General features: G+C 34.6%; 1 protein-coding gene across 1 annotated transcript in view; it reads right to left on the bottom strand.

The window, feature by feature from the left end:
* LOC149808455 (cyclic nucleotide-gated channel rod photoreceptor subunit alpha-like) overlaps nt 1-13,643 on the bottom strand; it is a 201,900-nt gene that overhangs the window by 152,797 nt on the left and 35,460 nt on the right. Inside the window, exon 2 of the mRNA XM_089977561.1 lies at nt 10,264-10,307. Within this exon, the coding sequence (XP_089833687.1) occupies nt 10,264-10,307 (44 nt within the window). The remainder of the gene's footprint in view (nt 1-10,263; nt 10,308-13,643) is intronic.

The raw sequence follows: 13,643 nt of genomic DNA, 5'->3' as shown, positions 1-13,643 counted from the left end.
GCTCAAATTATTTCGATCACTCTCCCATAACAAGAAAACTTCCGGGATAACATGCAACTATGTCAACCGAGATAATATCTTTATAATCGTGTCTGGTATTTCATAATCCACCGTGTCAGTATTCGACACAACTTGATACTATATCATCCAGAAAATCAAACCTCGTAGGCTTCCAATAATGTTTCTCTCTAGCAAAATAAGCCAAGACTGATCGAATCGTAAAGCAATTCTGAGCAACTTTTCATGATCCTTGGTGTATTTTGACTCAAAATCTTTCATTTCTTCGTGGAGAAATTCTGTACGATAAATATTTCCATTAGTTCATACAAACTGATCATAGTTTTCATCATCGGAACTCTAAAATAACCATACTGATACAGGATCATTCTTACTTATTTCGTAAATAAAATCAAATATATCCACGCGTGCTCCTTATGATCAATACTATTTATCGTAGCTCCTTTTGATTTGCATTTAGATTTGTACAAAATCTCTCCTGTTGTTGTTTTTACTATTATTGGGAATTTTAATTTCTTTCCTAATTCAGAAAACATCATTTATTGTAGCTACTTTATCCTTGACTGATTTTGTTTTGCTTTTCTTAGATCCATTAAACCATTTCCACGTATCGCGTTTGTAAAATGTTTCATTACTCGTTCGGATACACAATTTATTTTCGAAAATTGCATTGGTTTTAGATCATGAACGCTGAGTTTATCATTCAGCGTATATATTGCATAAATTACTAAGGTCACAGAATACGCTCTTTCATAATACGGTTTGTGAATACCAGTCAACATTCCTGGTTTGGAATTTTTATTTTATTTTCAGTATCTCCAATATCCTGGTGTAATCGAACATGGTCACGTTTGTCACTGATATTCCAAATATCTTCTACTTCCTTATTAAATTTTATTCTGAAAAAATTTCTTTGATTGTCGAGATAATTAATAATCGTCGCCGCTCATTGGTCGTTCACTGTAGCATTAATGACTTCGTTATTGCGCATGATTCTAAATGTTGACCACACATGAGATGCGCCATCTCTGCGAAATTCTTTCTTAGCATCACGAATAATTTTGATGAAATTATTATTTGCTGGACTAGATAAAGCTCGTCTTCGTGGATCAAGGGTTCGTCTATCAAAACCGCATCTAGATTTAGAAGGTTCAATTGCTGATAACTTATTAAACACCATATTATAATTAAGACATATATTTAAATTAATATATAGGGAGTTTAGGACCAAAACCGTGTTTGAAGTGTGGCTTTTTGGTTACAGGAGAAACGCTGCTGTGTGTACAATGTGGTGGTAAAATATACAGAGCTAAAATGATATTATGATTTAAAAAATAACACCAACAATAATGAGATGGTCATAAGAAGCACTGAATATCCTCTCGGCAGATTTTCAAAAGAATTATTTAGACAAATAATATCATTACATAAAATGGAGCAAAATGAGTTTGTAAAACATATCATCCTCAATAATTATGAATCCTCTTGTGATAGTTTAATCAGGCACTGTAGAGTAAAAATAATAGGTCGGTTATATCAATAATACTGTTTATCTCAAATGTTCTTCTGCAGGGAAGAAAAAATATTTCTGTCATAAATTCGTATACGAGTGTTATCACGGAGTAACCGAAGACGGTCGTGTGATTGATCATATCAACGGCAGTAAACTCGATAATTCCTTGGATAATTTACGAGCTATTACACAGAGTTTTAAAAAAAAACAAAAAAAACACATTTGATCCCGGGAGAAGTAAAATATTTGCAAATAGGGTGGATAAATCTGTAAATGCAGAGACTGGAGAAGAAATAATATTTACATAGATAAATGCAGATGGCAGACATTTTGATATTCACCCGCGTTCGGTACAATATGTCACATATAATATTACTAGATCAGCATTTTCGAAGAAATATAAACAAAAAAATAACATTTCAGTATCTCCCGATTTTGTAAGATACAAACAGAAGAAAGGATATAACTCTGTTATTCTAAGCTCTCTCCGGTAGAATAATTAAATAGTTATCCCGCTTGTTACTGCGTAATATTTATATGACTATTTAAGATTACTTATTTTTCGTGTCATGGTAACTATCATATATAATAATTTAAATCTCTGTATGGCAATTAACATAACATTTCAAGAAAATGTTTTACTTACCTGTTCTCCGCGAATACACTTCCACACTGTCTGGGAGAGAGAAATTATGGTGCCTTTTATTGTCATTATTGTTATTCTGGATCTCACAGTTATTCCGGAACTCAATCACGTGATTTTCGAGAAACAATCTGCGTTAGCGTTATGATGACTATAAAAGGCACCAGAATTTCTCTCTCCCAGTCAGTCTGGAAGTGTATTTGTGGGAGTGAACAGGTAAGTAAAACATCATTTAATACTCTAGGGATTGTGTTTGCGCTATACTACACAACTATGAATCGTCTTGGTTCAGAAATATAATTTAAATATATTTTCATAATATATTGAACTAAGAAAATATAACGTTATTATTTCTGCAATTAAAAAATTAAAACATGACGGTATAGCAATATCAGATGAACTAAATCCTGAAAAATTATTTGTGATTAAGAATCATTACAACAGCGAAATTTTGAAAATAGATATACACTACCAGCAGAATATAGGTTCATTAATCTCATTCAGCAAGCTATGTTTCAATCCATGACTACGGTCAAAGATACAGAAGTTGAAAAATTCGTATTTCTCACGCGCAAGTGAAAAAATTAGACCAGAATAATCTCATGAATACGACACAAAAAAATTAGTAGTAATTGGGTGAGGCGATTGAGAAAAATTGTGTCTGATTCTGACAATGAAAGCAGTTTCAGTGACCGTAGTGATTGTGAAAGTGAAAGTTATGGCAGTGAGCGTTTTAACTTTGTCTGATGAAACGGATTGTGAAAATGAGAACAATGACAAAGTTACTAGTGACTATAAAAGTGTTGATACCAAATAATAACATGATTATAATATTTATTCTGATTCAGATTTATTTTTTATTTTTGATAATAATTGTTTTAATTCTGATAATAATATTTAATAATGATGCTGATTTTCATATAAAAAGTATGAGATTCTGATGAAATGTAGTCAAAATTCATCGTTATTTTGTTGATTTCAGTCGATTTGTTAGTAGAAAATCTGTTAGATTACTGATTTTCGAAGGGTCAAACCTCACGCAGTTCTCTAAGTGATTTTAGGTTGGTTTTTTTTATAAATTTGCTAATTTACTTCCTTTTTTGGGTGAAATTTAATCAGAATCAGATTTTAAAAAAACATTACTTTAGACTGTTTCATGAGAATTTATCAACAAGTCATCAAAATCAATTAGAAAAGCGCGTGAGATTTGACCCTTTCAGAATCAGCAATTTAAAATATTTGCAAAGATCATTCGATAATGATAATAATAATAATAATGATAATAATAATAATGATAATAATATGCTTATAATAATATTTGTTATGTAATTTCTGCTTTACTAGAATTTTTATTATTATAAATACCATATACCCCCGCCAAATTATCAAATCTGACTGACTTATTAATTTAAGTACCATATACCCCATCGAATTATAAAATCATTCCTATAATTATTACTTTTAGTATCATATACCCCATCAAATTATAAAATATTTAATCACATGTTTTCTACTAGGGCATTAATGACTCTCAATCGTCCACCAACATTTTCAAGCAACATTGTTATATCTGAGAGTATAACAGCGATTGCTCAAAACCACCAGCGGGCAGTCGAGCTACACGACCTCGGTAATGTATATCACCGACTGATTGTCTGAACAAATCCAAATGTTCCAATGAAAAGTAATAGATTGGATATAATGTTGTGAAATCCCGCTGAGATATCTGCTAAGCAGAATCTACATTCTGATCACGTCCCATGAATGTCATCAAACAATGATATGCACGTGCAACATGATTGTGTTCAAAATTCAACAACACTTCTTCAGACGGTTCTTGATGTCTCACTAACCCCAAGCGTGTCAAATACCATTGGATTTATTTCCTGCGAATCTACTCTGGCAGTTTCCTGACTATATGTCATGGTGCTGACACTCCCTGCTGTGATACTATATGCAATATGAATAACCCAGCAGTATTACTTTGAACGCTATATGTAGTCATTGTGAATCATGATAATGTTGATTGGTCTCTAACATTCCCTGAAGTGGGTTACTTCCCTTAGGATACTGTGCAACTTGAAAGAGTAAAGAGTTACCTGGGGTAGATTGTATTCCCTGCGATGTTTTCTTCCCTGTGCCTTTGTTGAAGAATTTGAAGATTATTTATTAAAAAAATATAAAGCAGCTATAATGAAATTTTTTATCGGAAAATTGGTTTTTAATCAGTTACATTTGCCATACATATAATAATATTGTTCTTTTATTTGTAGTTGAAGGCTTTTATATCTAGTGGACAAAGAACTGAAAAAAGCCCCGGGAAGAGTCACCGCCTCACGGGTAGCTACAGACAAGCTTGGTCACATACCCACATTGGCCGAGACTGAGCCTCGAACCCACACAGACGTGGGTGAGATGTCAGTGTTCCCTAAAGGCGAGCGCCTTAGACCAATCAGAAACCCAGGGCTCTAATAATAATAATAATAATAATAATAATAATAAAATAATTCTGATGATAATGATGATTATTGCTATTATTGTTATTACTAGTATCTCCGATTCCCGATAAATTTTGATTAACTTTGTCAGTCTGACTGTCTATTCATCTGTCTTTCATGTTATCCAATATCTAAAACAGTAATACTAGAACAATGTTGAAAATAAAGGTGTTCCTCGTTCCCTGTTAAGTATTGGCATCAGCTACACGTATAAATGTACAATATTTTCCCCCAACATTTCAACGTACGTTACGTATAGTATAGTTTAAAGTGTCTAAATGCACCAAAAATATTTGCAAAACACGTGGCATGCATATAAATTTGAAATATGATAGATAGATAGATAGATAGATAGATAAGTGGATGGACGGACGGACGGATAGATAGATAGATAGATAGATTGATAGATAGATAGATAGATAGATAGATAGATAGATAGATCGATCGATAGAGGGCAGTAGAGAGCGATCAGGGGCCCTGGAGTAAAAAACACCGGGCCTTTCCTAGTTCTTGTTCAAACATAATTTTTCTTTTATAAAAATTTAAAAGTGTTGTTCGGTCAGGGCCCACTGACGATCCCGGGCCTCGGGGATATATCCCCGGTTGCCTCCCCCTCTTTTCGGCCCTGGATAGATAGATAGTAACAGCGAGATAGGGATATAACTGTCAAGTTCCGCAAACGATATTCACATGTTTTCTATTTAGACCGCTATTTACGGCATCGAAAATGTAATTTTAGTATGTAATAATTATATAGTTATCGTAAAATGTTTATACAACTAATTCTGCCTATACATTTTACATTATGTAATAATTATATAGTTATTGTAAAGTATATACACAAACAATTCTGCCTTTACATTTTACATTATGCAATAATTATAGAGTTATTGTAAAGTGTATGCACAAATTAATCTTCCTTTACGTTTTACATTAGGCGGTGCGGAGTTTAATTAACTTATTTTTTATTTTAATAATGAATGAAAGCGAAAATGAATGTTCCTTGCACGAGTCAGATAATAACATAAAGTTACTGTCTGAACTGGCTTGTAACTCTAAATGCAAACAGATCCTGTTCTGCATTCGCATAATGAGCCGGCAGACCAGGGTCTATCTTTTAGTTCTACTGATTATGCCAAGCAAATTGAGTAGACACAGATCTGCCAGCGTATTATGCCACGGCAGATCCGGGTCCGTGCAGTTTGCAGTTGTACTCGACTTATAGGCGAGCATAAACGGTGTTTAAGTTCTAGAAGTGATCTGATAACAAATGAAGAAAAACGGTATTTGTTTTCTTGAAAGTCAAAAGATAGCTTAAATTATGTAATTAAATGGTATTTCCATATTTTTTTAAAATCAAGGTTAGTGTCACATTACTTTGTAAGTGATAATAATTACCTTACGTATTCCTCACTTATAATGTATAATAAACGGCAACTTTGTATCATTGATTATGTAAACACTGTTGATAAAACCCAAGGAAAGTGTACACATACCGTTACGAAGAACCATATTCTTATTGGTTACTTGAAATAAGTTCAGTTTCAAGTTTTTCATCAAACCCAAATTATTTTTCTCCCTCACTCCATATTTCTGCGTATTTTGATTATTATGCGTGAGAGGGGAGGGGGGACCAGAAAGCAGAAAGGGATTGCGATTACATTTTATAGCATTTTAAATTCTTTTAGAAAATGGGGATTATTTTTATTTTTTTATCCTTATTTTCATACGTCATTAATGATTAATGGATGGATATTCATCATTGATCTAGAATCAACAGCACACGGGTGGAAGAATGCTTGTATATGCGTATAATTGCGCCATGGGTAGATCACAGTTTGATATACCAATAGTATTGGTATATCAAATTGCTTTATAACAACACTTACTTTAAAAGCCATGTTAATTTTAATGTATCTGGCACACACACACACACACACACACACACACACACACACACACACATATATATATATATATATATATATATATATATATATATATATATATATATATATATATATATATATATATATATATATATAATTGTTTTGTTTTCCTGCAAATAACAGACAATAAAAATACGTACAAGAGAAACTCCTGGGTAACAAGCACTTTTAATTCACAGACATTTCCTCGTCACGTGTCCCGGAAAATAAAAGGAACGACAATTATCACATTTTCAATAAAAACTACTACAACTACTGACACTAAGTGAATTTGTTTAAACGAAACATTTTAATAGTGCTAAGAATTGTAAAGAAACCCCTCCCAACACCCCACCCCACTCCTCACCCACTAGTAGCTAGTAAGATCTTAATCAGACCTTAGCAACATATTAGATTTACCATCGGATTTACCGATTTCTACGCATGAACTCTTCTTTTCACTGTTTAAACATGTCTTTAGTTTCATATTGCCTTTCTTTGTATAATAATAATAAAAATTAAAATTAAAATTAAAAAATGTACATATCCAAGAAGAGGCAAGAACATGTAACACTTGAGTGATAGGGCTTTGAATTAGGTGACGGAATGTTTACTGAAAAGATTAGTTTATAAAGGTAGTAAAACTATGCAAACACCATGATATTAAAAATTCAATAACTTTAAATTTCTGAGTGTTCGTGATCAAACCTATATTTATCAGATTAGATGAAACCTTGGTGACAGCTTCTGTGTAGAGAAAAAGAGATGAACCGCTGAGCCGCAGCAATTTTTGGACCTGCTGTGTTTGAAACACGTGCTTTCAATTTCGCGCCGCTAATTTCGGTATTGAGTGTTCCGAACTCAAGACTATTAAAGGACTGAAATTCCATCAATAGAACAATGTATCTATTTTTGTTTCAGTTACAACTAGGATAAGCTCTCAAAAGATTCTTTTCCCCACAAATAATCTTTCATTATCAACTAATCCTGGCCAGCCAAACCCATATATACTCTGTTTTATCTTAACCCATTTCAGACTGGTTCTCATTTTTTCATACCATTCGTACCGTGAAAGGGACTGCTGAGGTAAGGTACTGAGGAGAACAGTGGATATCGTGCTGAAAATGGATAGCATTGCTGATTACAACCATAACTTAAAAAGCTATCAAATAGCTTTACATTGGGGTTGAACACTGTCATAAATACCGACGTGGTAAAATAATGCTTTCATAAGCTGATACGCAGTCTGCAACCATTCGTCAAAAGTTAGAAAACAGCAAATGAAGATAACCTGAGCCAAAGTCTCGTACATTAGAAGTACAAACATGGCAGCAGTCGCGAATTCGCAACTACACGTGGTTTAAACACGAGAACCATAAAATGAACAAAGATTCGTTGATATCGACACGGTTCATTAACTTGCATGGACATGTCAATATCAGTTTCAAAATATTATAAAGTGTTATTAAAAGGAATATTAATTAAATTTATACAACTGGACTCTTTACACATGGATCCTTTACACCTGAAAGCTTTGCTTACAAAATTAAGCAGAAGACCGATATTAATAATATGACCTGGGGCAGATATAACATTGCCAAAGACATTATTGCGTAGGTCACATGACCCATCACATTTAGTCGTGTTCCTTATTATTCATTCTTGTTTGAATTTTGATAAGTACTTTAGAAAGAACATAGCTATAGAAGCCCTAATTTTTTTACAGCCAGAGAACTTGTTTGGGGTCCAGGTAGCCCAGTAGTTTAAGTCGCCCGACATTACAGATGATTGAGATTTGATCTCTATCCGCTTGGGTTCGAGTCGTGACTCGGCCAACGTCGGTATGCGTTGAAAGCTTGCCAGTAGCTTTCCGTGAATCCGGGGTTGTTCCTAGGTTCATCCTCAACCAAATATACTCTCTGCCTTGTAAAGCCTATCATGTACTGAAGATGGCGTTAAACCCGTAATACCATAATACACAAAAACTGGAGACCTAATCTATTGGTAGGGGAATAAAAATATAAAGTACTAAATATTTTCAGATGTACCCATTAGGTAGTAAATGGGTTTACTTTTTTTTCCATTGTACATTTTATAAACTTCAATCAATGTACAATAGATTACAACAAATGCTTAGTTTTATTCTGATATCCTGGATTAACATTCCTTTGGACAAAATAGCAGAAGAACTCTTATTGCGAGGCTGTGTTTTTAGATGCAAACCGAGTCCCTGTATATGAACACGTGGTTTCAAAACAATATGTGCTGCGGAACGCCTGAATTTGAAGGCTGAAATAAATAAACTTTCTCTGATTCTAATGAATGGAAGCATGCATGGTTTTAATGCTAGCCTGATGCAGAAATTATTTTTATTTTTGAATACCTGACCATTAAGCTCTATGGAAAATTAATTAGTGGTCCGATCTCTACAGGATATAGTTAAGGTTGTCGCAAAATGATTCGCGGGAACTACTTACTATGCATTTGCATTATTTAAAGATCGAAACAGTGTTACAGAAGAGATAGTGTCTGAAGGTGTCTAAAATATGATTTAGGATGTTACTTCTGTGCTACAGTAGCTTTCCGTCTATCTTCAAGTCTTACACAACATTTCAGATGCGATGTGGATTTACTTTAATTAATAAATATGCATGAAGGAAAGGAATAATATTTAAATGCTGGCAGGATTCAGTGGCATATGAATACATAGTATATAAATCTGGACACACACGCACGCACGCACACACGACATGGTGTAAACAGTTATGTGATATACTGTTTTAATATTTGGAATAGCTGCATACTTGCTGTGGAAATAAAATAATATAACTTAATAATTAAAGTCAAGTCAGCTGAAGTGCGAGACATAATAACAAAATACAAATCTGTAAGAATCAAACAGTAGTCTACGCCAAGGTCACACATTTTATGGATACGGCTATTACATTCAAATGCATAAAATGGTAGGAAATGGCCTGTATACCTTGTAATATTGTGTTGCTTTGTCGGGCTTAGCATCTTATTCGAAATGAAGAAACTGCATGTCAAGAAGAATTTTGGCCATAAATAGGCCATGGCTACTAATTTGAATGTGGCAATTCTATTTTACCTACAACAGTTTGTAAAATCTGTTGTGCGAAACCTTTAATTGAAACCATACTCTGACCGAATTCGTTCCTCAAAACTTACACTTTAAAATATTTGAGGTGAAATTAGGGAATTAAATGAAAACGTATGTATGTGCATTAATACATGCACCTCATTTGCTCTTAAGCCAATGTTGTTCTAAACTACAAATGTGATCATATGTAGTCAAGTTATTCTGATGCAAACGTAAAGAGTACATGTTAAGCAGGGGAGACAGTCAAGGCGTGAATCTATTGCATCCAACGGAATCAAATTCAGACCTAAAGCTATATCTTTACATTGTCTTTAAACTGTAACACTTCTGCAGGGAGGAATGTTTGAAAAAATGAACTACGAGTCTAACCATAACCTAGGTTTTGACGTCAGAAATGTAGACAGATGGACGGACAAACATCAGCAATTGCTATAATGAAGATGCTTGGTTATACGGTGACAAACTTTCTTTAGTCGAAAGTCAACTGTTTAAAGTTCACACATTACAGATAATCAGTCAAACAAACAAGCTTAGGTACTTACACTGTGGGGGATTCCAATTCTTCTTCCTCTGTGCCGGTTTGACTCTGAAATAAAAAGTCCATCAGGTCCGGATTGTTTCACAAAAGACGTACTACCGATGAAAACTGAAGACTATTTGTGTAGCTCCCATCTGATGTATTAATTTAAATATGCTTTTGCTTGTTCTATTGGATAGTAAAATTTCACACTGCGAGCAGGCGGAGCTTGCGAAATTTGTAGAATTATAGATGCATGCATGATTTTTGCACCTGCTTTGAAATGACCAATGACTTTTTGTATTCGAATGGAAGAACTGCATTTGAAATTGTGCCTTAAAGATTGATTTCCAGTTGCTGGACTTTCACTCTCAGTTTTCAAAATGAAATCTAAGATGAATCTACTGAACTGTTATTTTGGAAGCCTGGATTTACGTTATGAATGTGCGCATATTATGGAAAGCTCCCCTGTTTGCACTGATTGTAATAATATCATTTGGCGGGGGGGGGGGGGGGATTGAGTTCGCTAATTAAGGATGCATATAAATTAGAGTCACGTGCCATTTTCGCGATGGCAAATGTTGAATCAATATATTAAACAGATATTCATCAAAGATGTTCTAGTTGATTAGGATGCCTTAGTAGAGGACTTTAATAATGATTTTTTTCCTATTACCAAACTGAAATTAATCAGACATGTAACTAAACGACAGCGAAACTACATGACACAGCGTGGATAGGAATAAACGAGATGAAGGCGATTTTCATCGTAAGCTTTCATGAAAGGATTTAATCAAAATTTAGATAGTTTTTGAGGATGTGCAGATGGAAATTACTGTCCAAAAAAACACTTAGTGTTTCCTTTTGGTATTTATCGAACTGCATAATAGCAAAGACTGGGCAGGTAAAGATGCAAAACAAAAATTAAATCGTCGATATCAAAATTTGGGACAAGTTGGCTCTTTGACCTTTTGAAAAATTGCCGAATAATAAACTATTAATTTAAAAGTAATATAATACTTAATTAAGTATGCTTTCTCTTTAATAAGTACACTTTACTCGATATTGCCTCATCTTGCGCGCGCGCGCGCGCGCGCGCGTGTGTGTGTGTGTGTGTGTGTGTGATTGGGATTTTTAACGTAGTTTTAACATTTTTTCAGTCATATCGCTGCGATATCTGCAGTAGTGCAGTTTATAGTGATGTCTAGCACTGGGACATCATGCCGCAGACATGTAGCATCATGTCCCACCCAGTAACATTATTCTGACACCAGGTCGACCAGTCCTCACACTAACCTCTTAATGGTGAGCGCCTAGCGAGGCAGTTGTTAGTGCCATTTTTGTAAGTCTTCTGTATGACTCGGACGGGTTCGAACCGACAACCTCCCGCTTCCGAGGCGGACGCTCTAACCACTAGGCCAACGGAGCGGTGCCTGATCTTTTATTGTTTTCCTTGTGAATTGTATGCAAAATCACTTTTTAAAGTATCTGAGAATCAGAACAGCGTTAATTGCTTGCCATAGTATAGCCTATTGATTGCTTGCCATTGTATAGCCTATTGATTGCTTGCCATTGTATAGCCTAATGATTGTTTGCCATTGTATAGCCTAATGATTGATTGCCATTGTATAGCCTAATGATTGTTTGCCGTTGTATAGCCTATTGATTGCTTGCCATTGTATAGCCTAATGATTGATTGCCATTGTATAGCCTATTGATTGCTTGCCAATGTATAGCCTAATGATTGATTGCCATTGTATAGCCTATTGATTGCTTGCCATTGTATAGCCTAATGATTGATTGCGATTGTATAGCCTAATGACTTTTAGTCACAATGATCCCTCGCTATAACAAACGATATTGGGGTTCATGTGAATATTTTGCTATGACGAAGCAACTTTTTTTTATAACTAAATATATTATTTATGAATAAGTGCTCTTTGAGTCCAGTAAGGGTGGTCATTATATCAAAGGAAAATTGGTAACACCGAGGATCCTTAAAACGAGAGTTTAATGTATTGCCTAATTCGGAACATTCGTTTCCTATTCTCGACTATGATCTTCTCTTTATACCAGATATGACACCGTACCCTCCTTATCACAACCCCATAGTGTCTTTTTATATAGGAAAACTCAATTAAAAACGAAATAGTTATATTGGAGTGATTTTTCTTTATCTACTGACTTACTACCGTTTTATTATTTTCAGGACCATATACCTTTTCCAATATGCCATTCCGCTGTAATGGTATCGCCGCACTTACGTCGTTAGTGTTGATTTCGTTTTCTTCAAAATTAATGCAATACATTTTCTTCTGCCAAATCATTCATACGATTTAGAAATGTAGTATCTTTATTTCATTAGACATGCTAACTTCAAGACTTTGAATTCTGTGACGTGATATTACCAAAATGGGATGACAAAGCATGCGATAGTGACATTTAGGAATGAGGGAAAACATGAAGTGATGTAGGAGATTTTCCAGTGAATGTTGATGAGCTTTAAGTAACTTTCACACAGTGGCAATTATAAATACAGATTTTATCATTACAAAAATATCATCTCTTCAGAATAAAGGTGGTGGTCAAGGAACATTAAGTTTTTCATGCTCATTGCGTAATGATATAATTCGCATCAGCCCTTCATAGCAGTGTCGGTCACTTGTATACAAAAGTCCCATAACATAACTTACACTTGAGTCTCTCCATCTCCTGAAACAGATTAGACTAAGCATCAGTCCCTAACTTTAATCCTAAATATCAAACAAAGAGTATTGTAAAATACTATAAAGTTTAATTAGCAAATTATATAAACCAAATGACCGTCTGAAATGCATAATTATATTTAACTTTAACATTTGTATATTTAACCTTTCAAGCTTCTCCAACCGCTCCGGTGGCCTAGTGGTTAGAGCGTCCGTCTCGGATGCGGGAGGTCGTGGGTTCGATCCCCGGCCTAGTCCTACCAAAGACTTACAAATATGTTACTAATAGCAGCCTCGCTTGGCTCTCAGCACTAAGTGGTTAATATTAGGACTAGTCGGCCTGGTGTCAGGATAATTTGCCTAGGTGGTACATGATGCTACATGTCTGCGACATGATGCCCCAGTGCTAGACATCACTATAAACTGCCACACTGCAGACATCGTAGCGATATGACTGAAAAATTGTTAAAGCTATGTTAAGTCCAAATCACATTCAAGCTTCCCCAGAAATCCATTAAAGAAACGCACAAATTTAAATTTCTATGATATGGTTAGCATATGTGTATCATATGTATCAAGTTGGGATAATTTTCCATTCAACTCAACTCGTGAAACAGAGTTACAGAGAGACAGACAGGCACAAAGAATATCACCACCTGCTCCATCTTCGCTAAGGTATGCAGTTTTAACAAACTTGAAC

Source organism: Sinohyriopsis cumingii, chromosome 1 (assembly GCF_028554795.1).
Source record: "Sinohyriopsis cumingii isolate HCF-2022 chromosome 1, ASM2855479v2, whole genome shotgun sequence".
In the NCBI taxonomy this organism is placed as follows: Eukaryota; Metazoa; Mollusca; class Bivalvia; order Unionida; family Unionidae; genus Sinohyriopsis; species Sinohyriopsis cumingii.
Note: the sequence above shows the minus strand (reverse complement) of the source record. Positions and strands in the feature narration are given on the sequence as shown.